This window comes from Triturus cristatus, unplaced genomic scaffold, assembly GCF_964204655.1.
Source record: "Triturus cristatus unplaced genomic scaffold, aTriCri1.1 SCAFFOLD_354, whole genome shotgun sequence".
NCBI classification, from domain to species: Eukaryota; Metazoa; Chordata; class Amphibia; order Caudata; family Salamandridae; genus Triturus; species Triturus cristatus.
In genome coordinates, this window is record NW_028187648.1 from 412,522 (window position 1) to 433,250 (window position 20,729).

Sequence of the window (20,729 nt, forward strand, 5' to 3'; positions counted from 1 at the left end):
GTAACACTTTTCGCCCTAAGTGGGATGGGTATGCCCAAATGTGGGTCTCTTGCTAACTTTGCCACTGGATTCAAGCTAGCCTGGCTGAAGAAGGGTGACATACCCTGAAACCGGTTCCAGGATGCTTGTTTCCGGTCCAGGGAGGACCTGGCCTGGCAGTTCGGTTTGGAATGTTCCCATGAGGCACAGGGTCAAGACTGATTTGCATATGGCTGGGTCTAAACTGTGGTGGCGTAGTGGGCAAAAGAGCGATGGATTTAACCCAGATATTTTGACTGGGGGAGAATGTTTGCATTGTCAGCATTCCGTCCGTCATTTGTTTGCTGTATCATTGAAAGGCATCAGAGCTTTGTATATGGTCCAAGGTAAAACCAGTCAACATGTGATGAGAGGGCAAGCAGGTTACTAAGAGTGAGAGAGAACTTTTAATTTGAAATGATGTGGTAGTCTTTAAAGTGGTGCATTTCTGTCTCAATGTGCAGCTCCATCAATTTCACATATGTCTGATTTATTATATAACATCACATTAAGCCTCGAGAAGGCCCATCCGGGACCAACATGAGGACAAAACACATGCTGACAAATTGAGGACAGAGGGATTTTGACATGGTCTGAGAACACTAAAAACAAATCCTATATCAAACCCCACGTGTTTAACTGATTGAAAGCAAAGAGTAATATAAAGTAATATACTGAGGAAAAAGTAACCTGGAGAGTTGCTGCAAATTCAGTAAATTTGGAAAACTAACAGAGAACTACATAACCACAGCTGTGTGACTTGGAAGCCTATTATTTCTCAATCTAACCCTTGTTGGTGATTACCTTATAGTGTTCACATTATTATCCGAACTAGAAGAGATGAAAGCCTGGGGTGTCTGGTCACAAAAGTTCATTTGCATACAACGGGGGGTGGTGACAGCCTGTTCACAAAGCACAACAAGACTTGTTTATGTAAAATGTTTGTACACAGCACAGGATAAAGTGATTCAGGTGACTGCAAGTGTTGTTTGACATTAGCAGGCTGTCTTAGTTGTTGAGACCTGAATGTCTGACGGATGCATCTTTAGCTCTTTCAACTGTTTGAGAGAGAGCGGCTGACTCAAAAATCTGGGGGCTCAGATACCAACAGCTCCCCTCATGGTTTTTACTTTTTGCATCTACAGTCGATACAGATTTCGCCTAAGACAGTAACCTTTTCAGCTGGAATCAGCCGGTTTTGCTTTTCCCATACTTGGTTCAGCAAAGGTAAATGTGCCTTAAAGGAAAACAGTGGAAGTCACAAATGACAATAACTTGTAATAAAAAGAGTCGAGGAATTTCAAGATTCAAACCAAGTTTAGATAAAAAAAGAATATTTAATGATTACTCAAGAGCAAAATCCAAAGCAGGTCTGTGATTTTAGGATTATTAATTAGCAAAAAAACAACTGCCCTAAAGAAAATAAACAATGCTCATAGTCATGTTTTCAACACCACAAAGAGGAAAACTAATTTTAAAATAAAGCAGAACCACTGAATCAATAATAAATCTGTATGCAAAATAGAAGATGACCTCGGTACCCATGCTCCAGGGGGTAGTGGTAATGATGATTAACACTGGAATTTGATGCAAGGTTTAGGGCTGAATCAAGTCTTAGAATGTCAGAAGATCGAAGTGAAAAATGCCCACAAAGTAGAGTTGGGTCATCAAGTCGAACCTGCTTCTACTGCCATCAAATGCATCAAAAATCAGGCAGTTACAACAGCTGTGAGGTCTTCAGAGCTTCCAAGTTATGGAGATGGTTAAAGGTTGATTATCCGAACCAAATCATGGAACGTTGTGTGAGTAATAGCAGCACACTGGAGCTCACACTGACAGTTCAAACATGAAACTTATAACCGTCAGGGTGTATCACAGCAAGTTCAAAGGTTGATCAAAGTTATCCAAGTGGAAAAGGCAGATGAAGGCACAGGAACTTCAGGTTTTGGACTCTCAGTGCTTACAGTGGAGCCGTACAGCGAAGGTAAAAACTGTTCATCATATAAAAATGTACATGAAGAATAAGAGTTCCTCGGAAGCAGTTACCAGCAGATGATGTTTCAGCGCCAATGTGGTGGTAAATGCAACAAAATCATGTAAAAGGAAGAGGAGAAAGGAAATATAAAAGCAAATCACGATAACATGGCTAACAACATGGAGAAATTACCTGAGCCTACTACTGCTATATCGAGTAGATGCTGCAAAAGTCCTGCAGGAGGCCCAATGATGTAGCAAGTCCAGGAAAATTACTTTGAGATAATCGTTGCCCCTCCTCAGTCAAAAAAACACATCGAACAGGTGCTCTGGTGTTCGCGCAAGTTCATCCCATTTCCTCTAATAACAGCCCTAGTACCCATATCCAGTTTAGCTTTACCACAAAAACGAAACACCTCGGTCCAGTTGAACACATTGAGGGGTATTCACAAAGGTATCTTACACCTGTGAGTAATTTAAACATGCAAGGATGATCTTAGAGTAACTCTCCTACTTTTAGCTATTCACCTTTAGGAGTGTAATGAGCATGGGCAACCACTAATAATGGAAAACCCAAGAACCCCATAGAAAATAAGAATAAATGTAAATCATTTATTGGGACTTTTAAAACTACATATGCATTCAAAATAATGCTACAAAATTACATATATTTCAAAATTAATTAGTTCATGATAAAATATGTTAACCTTTAAATTAAAAAAAATATTGTAACTATTAAAATAATAATTTCAATTAATTCTATACATACCATTTTTTAAGGCTGTGTCCCCTCTGAACAGAGGTGCATAAGCAATTCAGTAATTCTGAGTACATAATAAGACAATACAATAATTTTACTTTAGGTGGGAATTTTTAAAACAGATCTTTAAATAAACATTTTTTTACATGGTTAAAATCAATTCATTATGTAACTAAAATACAAGTTAATAGTGTTGTAGCATTTTTTATTTGGTTCTACATTTAAAATATATACAATTTAAAGTAATAGTTAACATAAAACACTTAATTTGTTTTAAATGTACTTTTTAAAGCATTCTGTACATTTTATTTTTATTTCATTTTTTACACAGGGAGAACTCCACCCAAGTTGAATATATTAAAAATTATATCCTTTCCTAAGCTTAAATTAAAAGTTTCCCACCTAAAGTAAAAACATTATTATGTATTAATAATTATTAAATGTGATGTACAGAATTAATTATAACAAATGCAATTATACTTTAATAAAAAGGAATATTATATTAGTGTTTAAAATTTAAAAAAACGTAATTGAAACATTTTAACATATTGAAATGTTTTCTTTTTACATATCTTTCCATTAAACTACATTTATTTTGATTTTTAGCTAGATTAAAATATTTAGTTTTACATTATTTCCTATGGGGTTTTATTTTACATCCCTACCGCCATTATTATTTATGGGAGGGTGTTGCAGTTCCAGTGGATGGCCATGTGTGATGTTGGGCTTACTCCAGCTCTGAGCTGGGCCACATTTATGACTGTTTTAGGGACATTATGGCTGTAGTAAATTTAGAAGTTTTGCTTGTAAATAGAAAACGGTTTACTCCTTTTTGTGGGTGAGCGCTTGTCCTGCCCTCAACTGCTCCTTACTCATTCCTTAGCCACTCTTTTTTTATACATAAGTAGTTCTCATTTTACAGCACCTTCCCTTTGTCCCTTCCACATTTACTACTAAAAAGTATACTAAGGCATGCAGAAACTCTGCAGTCAGGCAAACAACTCCACACAGAAAAAGATGGGAGAGGCAGAAAGACCGCTCATAGTTAACTCCACACAGAAAAAGATGGGAGAGGCAGAAAGACCGCACATAGTTAACTCCACACAGAAAAAGATGGGAGAGGCAGAAAGACCGCACATAGTTTGTGAACAGCAATTTGTAGTACTTTCGTAGTACTAACAATGTAAAACACAGATTTTTGAGTCTCCCTTGTGATTCTAAAGCTTGTAAACTTTCCTTAGCAGATGGGAAGTAGGTTCAATTTGTAGCAAAATGGAAAGAGGCCAGTAAAGTGGATCTTTGTAATACTGGGCTGTGTCACCTCGGAACAGAAGTGATTATGACTATCTAGGGTGGGGCCAAGAATGGTTTCCATATGGATGGCATTGTCTTTAGTTGTACAAAGATAAGAGAATGATGTGGTTATGTTGTTGAGATTAACTACCAGTCCTTCATCACCTTTAGTTTTCCATAATGATCAGTCCTAAGTAGCATCAACATGAAAAGACGTTGGTCCCACAGAGACCTACAACAAAGAGTATCCTGCTGCAGCTACCTGGTGAGCCTCATTAAGGGTGGAAACAGTTTGAGTTACTTACATTGCAGATCATAGGGGTGTGGCCTTAAAGTTAGGGATCTACTGGACCTTGTCCAGTGTGGCTTATTAACACTCAGGAAGCAAAACAAACTGAGTGGAATGAGCCCACAAATAGTCATTAGGCAATTACATTAATTCAAGCATTTCCATCCTTTGCTGTGTGCTTTTCTCAGTAAACAGATTATTGGACAATCAATGAATTGATGTCTTTGTGGCTGCTACCTGTGAAGGTTTTGCAAACCTGAACACGACCCCCCCCCCCAGTGTCGACAGCGAGTTCCTTTTATTCTCCCACATTGTCTCTCTCATGAAGAGAGGTTGCATTTACAACTGAAGTTTTTAACACATTTAGAAAACTGATTTAACATCAGAAAACAAACAACGAGAAAACAAATGATCAAACTTAATCTCCAGCAGACGCTTCCCTGGCATTTAGAACATTGACAAGGTTTTGTCTAACGCGAGTTCTTTCATGTTGAGAGAGAGCAGATTTCTGACTGAAGCTTTTCCAGCATTCAGAGCATTGATAAGGTTTTTGCCCAGAATGTAAAGGCTCATGTCGGGTGAGACAGGTTTTCAGTCTTAATCATAAGAGAGTAAACTTAATGATTTCCTCGTGTCTTTCTGTACCAGTTGTCTACCCTAAACCCTCATCTAAAAATTGACGTTTAATAGAAGTGCAGTATACAGGGGTAAGATTAATAAGTGAGGTGGTGATGTTGTTCGGGCGTTTACGTGGTCCTTAGCATCACACGAAAATGCCAATTTTTAGATATAAGAGGCAATTTTATATTTCACTACACAGATCCCTGCAGTATTTTCCCTCGAAAGAAGGTGGTATTCACCTAGGGAAGTGAATACCTATGTGCGAAACCAATTGATGCTGCCGCCTGATACTACATCATAATGGTGACCAGTTAACACCACCAGAGGAAAATATTGGTTAAGGCTTTCAGGTAGACAACTAGTACATGAAGACACCAGTAAATCATTTAATTCACTCTCATTTGATTAAGACATGCTACACTTGAGGAAGGTGAGTGTCCTTTCCGCATGCTTCTACCCCCTCCCCACGCCCATTTGATTTTTCGAGACAGGTTTTCCGCCTGAACCTTTTAGGGCATGCAGAACACTGAAACGGTATGTGCCCAATGTGGATTCTCTCATGTTGAATTAAACTAGCTTTCTCACTAAAGCTTTTTTGGGATTAGGAGTACTGATGAGGTTTTTGCCCAGTGTGAGTTCTCTCACGTTGCGTGAGATACATTTTGTGACTGAAGGTTTTCTGGCATTCAGTTCACTGATAAGGTTTGTGCCCCATGTGCGTTCTCCAATGTTGAGTGAGACTTTGTCTCAGTCTGAAGCTTTTCCAGCATTCAGAACACTGATAAGGTTTTTGCCCGGTGTGGATTCCCTCATGTACAGTTAAACCTGATCTGTGACAGAAAAGTTTTTGGCATTCAGAGCACTGATACGGTTTTTCCCCAGTGTGAGTTCTCTCATGTTGGGCAAGAGCATATTTCTGACTGAAGCTCTTCCAGCATACAGTGCACGAATAAGGTTTTTGCCCAGTGTGAGTTCTCTCATGTTTAGTGAGACTTGTTTTCTGACTAAAGTTTTTCTGGCATTCAGAACACTGATACGGTTTTTGCCCAGTGTGAGTTGTCTCATGATTAGTGAGAGTTACTTTCTGACTAAAGCATTTCTGGCATTCACAGCACTGATACGGTTTTAGTCCAGTGTGAGTTCTCTCATGTTGAGTGAGACTAGATTTATGACTGAAGCTTTTCCAGCATTCAGAGCACTGATAAGGTTTTTTCCCAGTGTGAGTTCTTTCATGTTTAGTGAGACTTTGTTTCAATCTGAACGTTTTCTGGCATTCACAACACTGATACGGTTTGAGCCCGGTATGGATTCTCTCATGCAGAGTTAAACCTGATCTGTGACAGAAACGTTTTTGGCATTCAGAGCACTGATACGGTTTTTCTCCAGTGTGAGTTCTCTCGTGTTTTGCAAGATTACATCTCTGACTGAAGCTCTTCCAGCATTCAGTGCACTGATAAGGTTTTTGGCCAGTGTGAGTTCTCTCGTGTTTTGCAAGATCAGATCTCTGACTGAAGCTCTTACAGCATTCAGAGCACTGATACGGTTTTTCACCAGTGTGAGTTCTCTCATGTTGTGCAAGATCAGATCTCTGACTGAAGCTCTTACAGCATTCACAGCACTGATACAGTTTTTCTCCAGTGTGAGTTCTCTCATGTCTTGCAAGATCAGATCTCTGACTGAAGCTCTTCCAGCATTCAGAGCACTGATACGATTTTTCTCCAGTGTGAGTTCTCTCATGTTTTGCAAGATCAGATCTCTGACTGAAGCTCTTCCAGCATTCACAGCACTGATACGGTTTTTCTCCAGTGTGAGTTCTCTCATGTCTTGCAAGATCAGAGCTCTGACTGAAGCTCTTCCAGCATTCACAGCACTGATACGGTTTTAGTCCAGTGTGAGTTCTCTCATGTTGAGCGAGACTAGATTTCCTACTGAAGCTTTTCAAGCATTCAGAGCACTGATAAGGTCTTTGCCCAGTGTGAATTCTCTCGTGGTAAGTGAGACTTATTTTCTGACTAAAGCTTCTCTGGCATTCAGAACACTGATACGGTTTTAGCCTAGTGTGAGTTTTCTCATGTTGAATTAAACTAAATCTCATACTGAATCTTTTCTGGCATTCTGACCACTGATCAGGATTTTGTCCAGTGTGGATTCTCTTGTGTCGAGTTAGAGTAGCCTTATGACTGAAGCTTTTTTGACACTCAGAGCACTGATTAGGTTTTTGTCCACTGCGAGTTCTCTCATGTTTAGTGAGGTGGGATTGAGAACTAAAGCTGCTCTCACATTCATTGGTCTTATTCGAGTTGTGTGTATCCCCAAGTTGGATTTTTTCCTGGATACATTTCATCTTTGGACTGAATCTGATTTCAGAATCAGAATTAATTCATGTTACACTCAGAATTAACTTTTAAATACACTACACATACTCTGCCAAACATTTGTATTTAATGAATCATAGATTTATTAGGAGATCGTTTTTCCGACGTTTAAAGGCAGTCTATCTAACTTGGCCAATACACTTTCACAGAGGATCCCCCTGTTTTTTATTAAGATGTCCTTCGGGGAATCATTTTCTCAAAGTTATGCCCAGGTCAGTTCTTTCAAGTTAATTTAGACTCATTTTCTGACTCCACATTGGATTTAGGAGTTTTAAAAGCACTGACAAGGTCTTTGGGGTTTAGTGCTTACATTTAACCTAAATTTGTTCATACAAGTATTAATCGGGGATCAAGACATGCAACAATGATTGCTCTTTTAAAGCTTCCTATCCCAGTACTAGCTTTTTTGGCTCTGTGGCTAAAGCTACAGTAGGTACATGATTGACTTTGGCAGTCTGAGACACTTTGAAACAACTGAGATCAACCCAAGAGACAGAGTTCCTGGAGAAAATGTTTCTATATTCAAAATGATAATCCAGCGATTTTGCTGTAGTGACAACAGGGAAAGCATTTTCACAATTACTTACATTTAAATAATGTATTCTCTCCACTTGTATCACATGAGACATAGACGAAAGATTGTTCTTTTAAATTGAGGTGATTGGTAATCCTCACAATTCGGCCACGTCATGTGTAGAGATACTGTTTTGTTGCAAAGGCGCTTGGGTCTCCAAGACATTCCTTATAAACCATCAGATAGAATTTACAACACTGATTAGTTGCTCTCAAGTACACTGCGTGGATATTAATTGTCACCAATATTTTAGTTCTTACATACTTTGAAATGGAAAATTTGGCAATTGCTTCTTGTGATTTTACTTTAGTGACTTGACAACTTATAATGAACATACAAAATGTGTGATATTACTTTGACATTCAGCCCTTTCTTCACCATTCCTGGCACAAATAATTTGTTTCTTTTTAGAGCTCTAAAATGTAGAATGTTTTAATTTCTTCAACATAAATCTTTTCATCATGTTTCACTAAAGTACATTTCTTTTTTGGTTCATGTTTCAGTGACTTGTACAAATAAAGTTAGAGACTATAAATGGACACACAGAAATAATATTTATGACTGCTTTCTTTGCAGAAAGAAGGCATTTACTGAAATTAGATAGGAACTCAGTTTGAGCTGCAATTCCGACAGGGGAGAAACAGCTCTAGGACACTGTGTAGATATGGAGCTTGGAAGCACTGGAACTCGAGGTTGCGAGAGCAAACTGAGGGGATATCGAAAAAAGAAACACAAGTTACACATACATTGCGACACAGATTTTCAGAAGCATCCAACACCAACAATTTACTCTTTCTATGACAACGGCTAGCATCACAGAAAATATTTTAACACCTTTAATAAAATATTAGATACTGTTTACTCCAATGCCCACTTAGAGGATTCATCTATTCCTTATTTCAGCAATCTATGAAGGGACATTTAATTCAACAAACATATTGGCCTTGTACTCTGTGATTTAAATGCCCCTGTCTACTGAGGCTGTGTCCAGTTAGTTCAGCGGAATTCACAGTTTCAAATTTTGGAAAAGATAAGGACTTACTTTGTGGCCTGAAAATCGTCAGACTCCTCCAACAAGATCCTGGTACTGCAACACCTGACAAAGCAAAAAAAACACCACAACAGTAAAGGAAACCAAAAAGGGACAAGAAAAGGCAAACAGAACAAAGAGAGGAAAGAGAATAGAAGACTATCTTCCACTCTCACGACAGGGACCAAGGTGGACCCGTGAATTGTCAGACAAGACAGAAAAGGACAGAATGAGAGGACCTGATGAGGTGGAAGTGAGATGCAGAGAGAAAAGACGCGGAAAGAACCTTTCAAGAGAGGATAGTATCACTTGAGGTAGAAAAGACGCAGAAAGAACAAACAGAAGGAGCATAGTATCAAGTGGGTAGAGGAGGAGACAAATGCACAGATAGTCAAGGAACTGCTGGGCAACACGGGAGGCAAGCACTCACGGCCAGTGCATCAAAACCTGAAAAACAACTGGACCTGCACCACGCCCCCAACATGTTCCTGGAGGAACGTGGCTCCATCAGGTGGGTGCCAGGGTACACAGGTGGTCAGCTACAATAGCGGGAACAAAAAGATATTTGGAGGACATTTGAAGGAACACAGGAAAGCAGCACGCCGTTACAAAACCTTGACCGGTGATGCACTTTGTCAGAGAACCCTTACTATTAATAAAGGCCCTAAAGGAAGAGGCAGGCAGACAAAAGCATAGTACAATTTATGAAATTGGAGATAATTCGCTGAGCACATGAGTGTACTATTATAAGGAAATATGAGAAAGTGGCTTGCGTAAAAGCAATTTTTTTTTATTATCAGAAGTTTGATAGCAACACAAATAGTGTAGTGAGGAAGTCAAAAGTGGAAGTTGTAGAGACATAAAAAAACAAAAACAGCTCGAGAGAGCAAATAGAGGAAAAAGAAACAGGGTAAAAGGAAACCTTACCTGACAGTTATTTATTTTGTTTCTCCAAGAGTGATGGCCGCACCGCACTGCGTGGCTTCCCAGAATACTTTGAGAAGAAGTAAAGACATGCTTTAACCAAGAGCTTATTTGCATCAGATGACAATTACGCTTCATCCCATTTTCCAAATAACCGTCCTGAACTTACAAAACAAAAGGAACTCTTGTTCTGTGGAAATCATTGTCAAGCATCTATGGTTTAGAAAAAACACTTTATTCTCTTAGTATCTATGACCAAACCCACAAAACACATCTTCCTTCAAATCCAAACCTTGTAGTACAAGAACACACCAATAACCAGGAACCCTTGCTGCAAAAGGTCTGAATGAATACACAGTGCACACACAGGGTGAACAAGGTCTTAGTGTCTCACGCATGCTGTGACGTTATAGCACTGTAAATATACAAATCACTATTCCCTAATGCACCAACCAGGATTCAAATTAGCGACCCTCCAGTTTAACACAACAACAGAAATTATCACATTAACCAACTGAGCATTTCATACAGAATAGTTTAACTTGCATTTTCTCTTCGTTTCAGGTGTTTAAATCATATTACAATTCCTCCCTCTCGGAACTGATTGACACAACCCTTATCCAGCTCAAAGTTCTGCAGCAGTACATTATGATTTTACAACTGAAGGCTAAAATAAATAAATGTAAATATCAGAAGCCAATTATTTTAGGGGAAGACAAAAATATAAACTGGTTTGGCCCTGTTTGCTCACCCTATCACGTATCTTGACTAAGGCCTGTGTACCCTTGCCTTGAGAGACAAAACTGTACGTGAGTCTGGTATCCTAATTTTATTTTGGCCTCAGCAAACGCAAGACCTTGAGTGCGCACTACATGCCTAGGCCCAAAGTTGACCCTAATGCCCAGTGCCTGGCCGGGAGAACATAGATGGACCCTAAAAGCACACCTCGGTCTGTGTCCCTGGCCATGTACAGTGAGTGGCGGTGGCAGAGTACCATCTCCTTAGAGGTCACCAGCTGAACAGGCTTTTTTACCTGTTCAAGGGTGACCAAACCCGGCATTGATATCCCGGTTTAAATTTCGAGTCATGTGTATTTATATTATAAGGTAGAAGGACTCTATGTTGTTTACACGTGTCTATGTATCTTGTTATCAGTCGCATCCATGTTGGCTTGGCTCTGGGCTGACATGGCACAGGTTGGAGTGTATTGGCAGAAATCCCAAAGAGAAGGGTGTAACTTTGGACACAAGGGTGGCGGGATGGAGTCAGGACTGCTTTTTAGAAAATCTATGTGACCAGGATTGATGATTGGTCTTTAATGAGCTCTCCTGTTTGGTTAATGGTGGGGGAATGTGAAGAGTCTGCAGAGACAAACACTAGTGAAAGACATTTCTGGGAGTGATGGATTCTTTGTGTTCCTTTGGATGGCCCATCTGGGAATGATGCAAGGAGCCATGTTCAGCCTTACTGCGCTCATGGTGCTAGTATTCCCACTTGGCGCTAGCATCGTCTCCACCTGCTGTGAGGAGCAATCACTTTGCACAAACATCCATCTTGTGCTACAGAGGAAAATGGACATTGAAAGGTAAGCAGCGAAAGCAGTAAACCCAGACAGTGAATTCAAATTCAGGGTCTGAAAATACCACAGAAAAGTGGGTCCAAACATATTGACTTTGTTCTAATTCAAGCTGCTTCACTGCCGTCCCAGAGACCATTGCCTGCCCTTAAGAAAATTAAACTGAAAAGTTTAATTTCTCTTTTTTAGATGCATCCCGTTTTCCTTTAAGGAAAACAGGCTGCATTTTTAAAAAACTGCTTTATTATAAAAGCAATCACAGACATGGTGGTCTGCTGACCCCAGCCAGGCCACCATCCCTGTGAATGCTAGCCATTCCTAAAGGGTCGCAAATTGCGCCTGCCTCATTAATATTAATGAGGCATGCAATTTGCGACCCCATTAGGAATCCCAAACAGTTTCTGAGACACTGTTGTGCCTTCCAATTAGCGAGTTGCAAATTGCGAGTTGCAAATGCGACGCAATTTGCGACTTGCTAATTGGTGGGTCGTAAGTCTGGCCCTGAGTCTGTGCTCCCGCACCATTTCCCTGAAATGCTGTGGACAGCTCTACCCTGAGAGTCCAGTGCGGAAGGGGTTGCTCTTCGCCCAGTTTGCAGAGCCACAGTAGGCCAAACCCCAGGACACCGGTGGCAAAAGACCTCACTCGCCACTGTTGGGGTCCATTAGTTATTGTTTGCCCTGTGACCCACCTTAAGTCACTGGCGTAATGAAACTTGAGGAGGCCTCACTGCAAGGTACGTGAAGGGACCCCCTCCGAACTCAATCAGGAGCTCTCTGGCCAGAGTACTGTGCTGAGGGGGCCCCATGCAGCTTGGGCCCCCCCACATGCAGGGGCTGCGGGGGCCTTTGTTACGCCACGGCCTGCAGTTATTCATTTCCCCACCACCACCATGAAATTCTAACATCTTAACAGCGAGGAAAACATTGTATTATGGTAAGAGGCATCTGATCAGCTTTCTAAATGTGCCTTTTCTTCCTAGAAAAAGGCATCAGTTCTGCCTCTAGAATACGGTGATACCTGCCCCTCCGCCCATCCCTAATGCATCACATCCCACATACATCAAGAAAGAGCTCTCCCTGCAGACTCCAGGTCCTTTACACATTACTGATCTTTACAAGGTTCAAAGCTACTCACAGCATGACCCTATGTCCTGTACCTGCTCTGATGGCACGTCATGCTCCTCTCCGAAAAGATCATATCCACGTATGAGTTGTGCCCAGACCTCCTGTCCTCATTGCGCTGTGGTTTCTCAGATGCTTAGACCTCTCCCGACTCAGATAAGAGATACCCAGCGTTTACTGAATTTAAGTTAGCACTGAAAGCTCACTTGACTGGACTCTGAGGTTCTGTTGCCTGACCATCTTAACTCCCTAGTCACCTCCAGAGCTGGCAACTGTAAACTGTAAATCTGTCTATAAAGATTTGTTTTCTTCTTGGTTTCAGTGTTTAAATGGTGTCAGCCCAGTATGGTATGCCTCTCCTGGAGTTGACGGCCTTAAGGGGCCGTTGCTAGTATAAATATTGGGCGACAGGGTGCGTCCCAGCCCAGTGCCCCTGGCGATCTGAATGGCCTCTGAGTTTAGCTCATTTACGTAAACTCAGGCTGTAGGCTGTGTATGCAGAAGATTCAGAAGTGATCTCAAACTCCCAGAGAAAAGAAAGCGCCTAGGTGTCTCCACCAAGAAGGCTATTCCGGGGAGTCAAGCACCTTATCAGCATCAGCCACCTTCATGTGTGGGTTTACCCGATGCAGCACGGCGAATACAGTCCGTAGATGAACCACTGTGGATCTACGTAGGACAAATCCTGACTGTAAAGGGGAGACAATTTTCTCAAGTATGTGGTACACCTTAGGCAGGACTTTATTATTATAGGTAAGCAGTGACAGGGGGCGATAAGAGGTACACTTAACCAGGCCTTTACCAGGCTTGGGGAGTACTGAAATGATTGCGTTTCTTATAGACAGCAGCAACACACTGCCTTTAAAGCTCAGCATAAACCTCCAGCAGAGGTGGGGCCGGAATAGGTTTGTAAGCTTCGTAAAACCCTACATCAGACCTTCAGATCCTGGAGCCTTTCCTACTGCTAGGGCGTCCAGGGCTGCAACGATCTGTTCCCCAGAGATCGATGGCTTATAATGGGATATTGTAGGAAAGTGTCCCTTTTTGACATGGTCACCCCCAATTTTGACTTAGGTGCACTGGGTTCCTGCTAATCAGGTCGCAAGTGCCAGTGCTCTTTCCCTAAAAGAAGGTAACTGTTCAATTGTTCCCCAGTTGGCAAGACCTTTAGCACTTATTTCAGTCTCTAGTAAATGGTACCCCTGGTGTCAGGGCATGAGTACTAAAGAGGGTCCTTAAGGACTGCAGCATGTATTGTGCCACCCTAAGGGACCCACCACCAAACTCATGCAAACAATGACATGGCACACACGCTGTGTGCCATGCCCACAGACACTACATGCATTATATGTATGTTACCCCTACAGCAGTTCTTAAAGCCCTAAGGAAGGGTGCATATTACATGAGAGGACTTATCTGCATGAACAGATATGACCCTGTGCTGTGTAGTTCAACTGCTAGAAAGTACAAATAGACAGGGAAGCCATCTCAAGTACATGTACTGGGCACTGGCTATTACGAGTTCCCCAGCTATATAATGGCTTCACTGAAACCTATGGTGGTTGGTATCAAACACCTTGTGTTGATACATCTATACTGATTCCAGTAGTGGAAACATGCACCCAGAGGGCCCCTTAAAGGTGCCCTCTACAAACATGCCAGCCTCTTAGTGTGCTGGCCGACTGGTGCTTTCCGCATTCCACCACAGATGAGTGTGTGACCCCTGGAAATGAGAGCCCACGCTCTCATAGGTCAGAAACAATGCCTACTCCTAAAGGAGGTGTTTACACCTTCCCTAGCAGGATGGCTAGTGAGTCTGCATACCAAGGCCAGAGGCCTCAAAGCCTCCGCTACATTTGATATGCAACCCTGGCTGCCCCCAGACCTGGGAGATGCCTCCCAGTCATGAGGCCCATTTGGTACCAGGACAGGCAGGAAATTAGATATGCAAGCAGCCGTGCTGCACCACCAGGCTAGTCACACGCCTTAGGTGGGCTGCCTGGTGTGCTCCACGAAAGAAGGATTCCACTGGCTTGTTTCTGGTGGAATTAGGAACTCTGTGACAGGGGTATGCCCACTCCCTGCAGGAAGTGGTCATATAGGGGTTGTTGTGATCCCAAGAATAAATAGCACATTGGCTACTACCCTTCACTCTCCTTAACGTCCCTAGATTCAATGCTTAGGTGCCCCCTTGACACCAGGCACTCAGATTCACTTGACAAAAGATGAACAAAGAAGTGAGTACTGTGGACTACTGGTCGACTTTGGCACCAAACCCTGACTGCTCCTGTCCTGACAACCCAACTCATCCTGCAGCTGTGCAGCCTCCAAAGGCTTCGGAGGTCCACTAGCACTTCGCCAAGCCGTCAGCATCTCCATAGAAGTGGAGGAGTCACTTAACTGCAACCTACAAGCACCAACCACAATGCCCAGTACACTGTTCTGCTGACCACCTGGGTCCAGCGACGCAGCAGCCACCCAGGAGGAGATCACCGTGCTCCCAGAGGTCTGATCTCTTTCCTCACCAAGTGTGAAGACACCAGGACTCACACAGCACCAATGCCCGGGGTACTGGAGCCCTTGCAAAAATCAATGCTTGTTTGAAGTCCAATCTAGATCCCAAACCCTGCAAAGACCAATCAGTGACGAGGGGCATCAAAAACGTAGAGGCCAGAACCAAGAGTGGCCCGGCTTTCCTGATTTGGTCCCTTCTGCTGGTCCAACCATGAACCATGAGTGCCTTTAACGCATGGGTCCAGCTACCTAAAACCCTCCACAACAACCAACTGTGCCCCCCTGCTCTCAGGACCCTCATGAACTGAGCCCCCCCTTTGGAAGCTCTCAGACTTGTCCTCAAGTCCCCCTCTGCAGCCTGTTTCTAGGTGGCCTCCATTTTTGCCTACAGTGTAGAGTGCAATGCTAACAACCTGTCCAGCACCTCTGCACCTGGACACTCCAGGGCATGTAAACTCAAACTGCTGGTGATAATTTGGACCTTGGCCCCCTAGCACCTTATGCCCTAAAGGGCACCCCTGAAATATGATTGCAAGTACCTGTATGTAGTTTATGTTTCTTTTTCCATAGGAAAGCATTACTTGGCAAAAACGCCGTAGTGTGACATTTTTACTTAACTGTAAAAATGTATATCTTGAAGAGTACTTAACCAATTACATATAAAGACTGGGCAGCAACTACCCAGAACTTCAGTGAAGATCTAGGTGTGCACCACTGCCAAAAGGCCTCTTGCAAAAGTTGAGAACTTCAACCTATCTTTGATTTTTACCAAAAACGCTTTGCAAGGCAGGATTTTGAACCCCATGCTCATAATGGTAAAAAGACAAAGTACTAATTCCAGAATGCAATGTAATGTTGGCTAAAACTCTATGATTGGTTGCATGATGAGGTGCAACGGTGGACAAGTACAAAAGGTTTGGGCGTGGATGTGGCCCAGTGTAATTGCCAGTGTCCGAGATAAATTCAAGCATTCCACCCATAATTTTCCGTATTCCTAAATACGACAGGTATGCCCCGACATAGATCCCGTGCTCGCTGCACCACTAGAATAAATCTGTTCTCTACACTCAAGGCCCAAATGGGTTGAAACAGGTCTTCGTTTGCTTGTGTTCCGGTTCAGAAAGGACCTGGCTTGGCCTTTCAGGCTGGATTAATCCGATTGGAAGGAGTCTAAGGCTGATTTGCATATGTCTGCTTCCTGTCTGAGGTGGCATGGTGGGCAAAAAATGATGGTTTGAGATGCCGCCTCAAGTAATTACCAGTGGCTGAGATTAGGTCCTCAGCATCCCTGGAAATGGCATCACATACCTTTATGCCTAATTGTAGGAGAGTAGGGTCTGCTTTCTATGTTCACCCCCACTTTTTGCTTTTGCTTTACTGGTTTTCGACTTAGATGTGGCTGTGGGCCTGCTAATCAGACCCACAGCCCTGCTGTTCTCTCTCTAAATTGATACTATGTACTTTAGGTGCATAACCCATTTGGATAGGATCACCTTATTGGCCCCTGTACAGTGTACCCTAGGTACCCAGGGCATAGGTGTACCCTAGGCCTACCAGGGGCTGCAGCATGTATTATGCCACCCCTGGCCTGGCCTTCCATTATGACACAACTGGCTGATCACTCAGCTGGGGCAAGGTCATGTAATCACCCCTTGCTTAGCTGTAGCATTCCTATACCTAACTTACATATAGACACATGTGTACCTATCAGCCACTCCTATGGCAGGCCTTAACAATCCTGGAGGCAGAGTGATTGGTAACATGTGAGATGGTGCTCTAGCATGAGCTGAGCCTGTCTGCAGCTTTCGGAACCATGTCCTTATAGCTGCTCTATGATATAGCCTACCATATACTCTTAAAGTGCCTTATAATCTTAAACGCTTATGGTAACTATGGTTTGGCTTTATCAAAACATGTTGTGTAAGGTGTCTAACACTTTGGAATAATACCCCCATCCCATTTCTGGGGATGAGGATATTATCCCTCCCTTCTAGAGGGAGAAGACATGTTGTAACCTACTTACCCGGTTAAAGTTAACCAGAGCCCCAGCATCACAAAATGGATGCTGCTGCCACAGACACGAGTCTGACCTCCTGCTGCTGGGAGTGATCCCGGCAAGGGAGGCTTGGACAATAGGTTTCCTGCCTTGGGAGGTGCGAGCACCACCCCAGACAGGCCTTAGTGTATTGGGGCAGGGAGGGATGAATAGAATGAGACATGCCTGGGGCACACAAGGTGTCCCGTGCATAGTCCAGTTCAAACCGGTGCTGGGGCACTCCAGCCCCAGTCCTGGCGCGAAACTGGACAAAGGGAAGGGGGTGTAACCACCCCCCTCCCAGGTCCCACCCATAAGGCGTGACCTAGCAGGTAACCCAGCCCCCCAGATTTGGATAAGAGTGGTAGCTGGGCCCCAGGAAATTAGATTATCCTGAACCTGCAACTTGAACAGAAACTCTGGACCTTTGACATTCGACGAAAGAAGAAGACTGAAGAATCTCCCTTGTGGCCAAGGAGTGGCTACCCTGTGCAAACAGGCACCATCAAGAGACTACCCTTTGCTTTGCTAAAGTTCTACGAGGGACCGACTGCAGAGCCCGACCAGAGCCTTGACTTCCAGACTTCTCCGACCCTGATCCACATCCACAGCCGAGCTGAGATCCGTGGAGGCGACGAGAGACGTGGGACCGGCTACCTGGGAAAAGTGGCTAGTATCTTCAAGCGCAGCTTCTGAGGCACCCTCGAAGTTGTGCACCGGGGATTGAGAAGCCCCAACCCCAAGCACCATCTGCACCGAAGATCAGCCCCCCACACTCCACAAGTCCTGCGTGGGGCCCTTCTGCATTTTCCTGCTTGCCACGTCTGTCCGGTTGCTTGCCCGCTGGCTAGTGGCCTTTGTGACGACGCATCCTAAAATCTTCACCGCTGGTTTGGCTCCTCCAGACTGGCTCCTGCTTCTTTGCAAAAGAGAAGCACCCCAGACCTTCCTGGTCTGCACCAGAAGCAAGTCCTCCGTTCTTCGTGGGTTCCGCTTGCCAAGGCTTGGTGAGTCCTAGTCCAACTTCGACACCGCCGACAGCAAGAGCCTTCGTGGGACAGCTCGCCTCCTGGTCCTGGTCGTCCTCGACGTTCCCTGGTCCTCGTGGCTGCAACGACAAGCTTCACCTTCACCTGCAATCTTCACGACATCGCCTGGTTCCTTCCTGGTTCCACGTGGTCACTGGCTAGTGACCTTGACTCTGTCCCTTCTGCTTGCAGGTCTCCTCTCTTCTTGATCCCAGCCTTGGGATCCACCGGACACTCTTCACTGACTGCCTGTCAGCAACTTTCCTTCAGGCATCCATAGAAGTCCACAACGAAACCCGACGCAAGTTCACACCTATGCACCCGCAGCCCGTGGGCTAGGTAACTTGGGTACTTCGGTGCTCACAAGGGTAGTGACTATCCTAGGGTCTAGTTTCTGAGTCTCGACTCTCTAGCTGCTTCAGAAGTGTCCTTAAACTGTTTATTTCTAAACTGTACTATTTCTATCGACTATACGCATTACGCATGAGTGTTTCCACTCTGCACCTGAATCCCGTGGGCCTCCCACTTCCTAACTGTTGCTAGTGTAGTGTAGCCCCAGCGATTCCCTAGGCCTATTCTATTTCCGTGACAGTGGTCCTTATACCACTTACTTAGTATATGGTTTGCGTGGCCCCTAGGGCCTAACTGTATTACTTACCTGTGTGACTTAATGTATGCATAAATAAGACTGTGTTGTACTTACCTCTAATCTCATAAAGAGTGCTGAGGGTTTGACTAGAATAAATACACTTTATTTTATATATATATCTGTTGTGGTGTCCTTTCATTTGGTATTCAAGGGATTATATATGGTATCACAGCTGGCTTCACATGCCATTCAGAGTTTAGCCTACGACTGCTCTTGTCCATGCTACCACTAGGATAGCTGGTCTATAAGGTTGACTTTACAACCAATCACCATAAGGGTTGTTTGGACTGATATAAGGTGTACACTAGAACTAGTGACATCATACATCAGGCCATCTTCTCACACTAATGATGTCCATGACATTACAGGAAATGACATCACATTACAATGGACCCAGTGTGGCAACAGACAGAGATAACATCAGGAAAGCTACATGAGAAGACATAGATAAAAGATTTTTGAGGACTACGTCACTGACACTTTTTTCCCCAAGGTATGAATGGGGAGGACCAGAGTGTGAGCCGCGGCCTGGGGAGGACCAGAGTGTGAGCCAGGGCCTGGGGAGGACCAGAGTGTGAGCCGGGGCCTGGGGAGGATCAGGGTGCTGAACTGAGGCCTGGGGAGGACCTGGACACTGAGCCAGGGGCCTGGCAAGGGCCAAGATGTTAGGTGGGGCGTGGTGAGGACCAGGATGTGAGGGGGTCCTGGCGAGGACCAGGATGTGAGGCGGGGCCTGCCGAGGAAAAGGACGTGTGCCGGGACCTGCTGACGACCACGATGATGAGCCAGGGACTGAGGAGGATCAAGATGTGTGCCAGGCCTAGGGAGGACCAGGATTATGAGTCAGGAACTTGGGAGGACCAGGATTTGAGGCGGGGTCTGGAGAGGACCAGGACGTGTGCCTGGACCTGCTGACGACCTGGATGCTGAGCCAGGGCCTGAGGAGGATCAGGATTTGAGCCGGGGGGGGTGGAAAGGACCAGGATGTGAGGCAGGGCTAGTGAGGACCAGGATGTGAGACGGGGCCTGGCGAGGACCAGGATGTGAGGGGTTCCTGGCAAAGACCAGGATGTGAAGCGGTGCCTGACGTGGACCAGGATGTGAGGTGGGGCCTGGCGAGGACCAGGATGTGAAGTGGTGCCTGGCGAGGAGCAGGATGTGAGGTGGGGCCTGGTAAGGACAAGGATGTGAGGCGGGGCCTAGCGAGGACCAGGATGTGAGGTGGGGCCTGCCGAGGACCAGGACGTGTGCCTGGCCTGCTGACCACCAGGATGCTGTGCCGGGGACTGAGGAGGATCAGGATGTGAGCCGGAGCTGGGGAGGACCAGGATTATGAGTCAGGAACTTGTGAGGACCAGGATGTGAGGCGGGGTCTGGCGAGGAGCAGGATGTGACATGGGGCCAGGCGAGGACCAGGATGTGAGGCGGTCCTGGCGAGGACCAGGATGTGAGGCGATGCCTGGCGAGGACCAGAAGGTGAGGGGGGCCTGGCAAAGACCAGGATGTGAGGCGGGGCCTGGTGAGGACCAGGATGTGAGGCAGGGCTGGCGAGGACCAGGATGTGAGACTGGGTCTGGCCAGGACCAGGATTTGAGGCAGGCCTGGCGTGAACCAGGATGTGAGGTGGGGCCTTGTAAGGACAAGGATGTGAGGCAGGGCTGGCGAGGACCAGGATGTGAGACGGGGCCTGGCGAGGACCAGGCTGTGAGGTGGGGCCTGGTAAGGACAAGGATGTGAGGCAGGGCTGGCGAGGACCAGGATGTGAGACGGGGCCTGGCGAGGGCCAGGCTGTGAGGTGGGGCCTGGTAAGGATGTGAGGCAGGGCTGGCGAGGACCAGGGTGTGAGGGGGGCCTGGCAAAGACCAGGATGTGAGGCGGGGCCTGGTGAGGACCAGGATGTGAGGCGGGGCCTGGTGAGGACCAGGATGTGAGGCGAGGCCTGCCG

The 20,729-nt window shown here is 44.9% G+C and overlaps 1 protein-coding gene across 1 annotated transcript; it reads right to left on the reverse strand.

Moving 5' to 3' along the window:
* Positions 1-1,335: 1,335 nt before the first annotated feature.
* On the reverse strand, positions 1,336-10,783 carry LOC146771007 (uncharacterized). Its single transcript, XM_085640377.1, has 3 exons — positions 9,862-10,783; positions 8,947-9,000; positions 1,336-8,610 (listed from the first exon to the last, which is right to left on the reverse strand). The coding sequence occupies exon 3, from the start codon at positions 7,297-7,299 to the stop codon at positions 5,647-5,649; it is 1,653 nt and encodes a 550-aa protein (XP_085496503.1). The 5' UTR covers positions 7,300-8,610; positions 8,947-9,000; positions 9,862-10,783; the 3' UTR covers positions 1,336-5,646.
* Between the last annotated feature and the right edge of the window lie 9,946 nt (positions 10,784-20,729).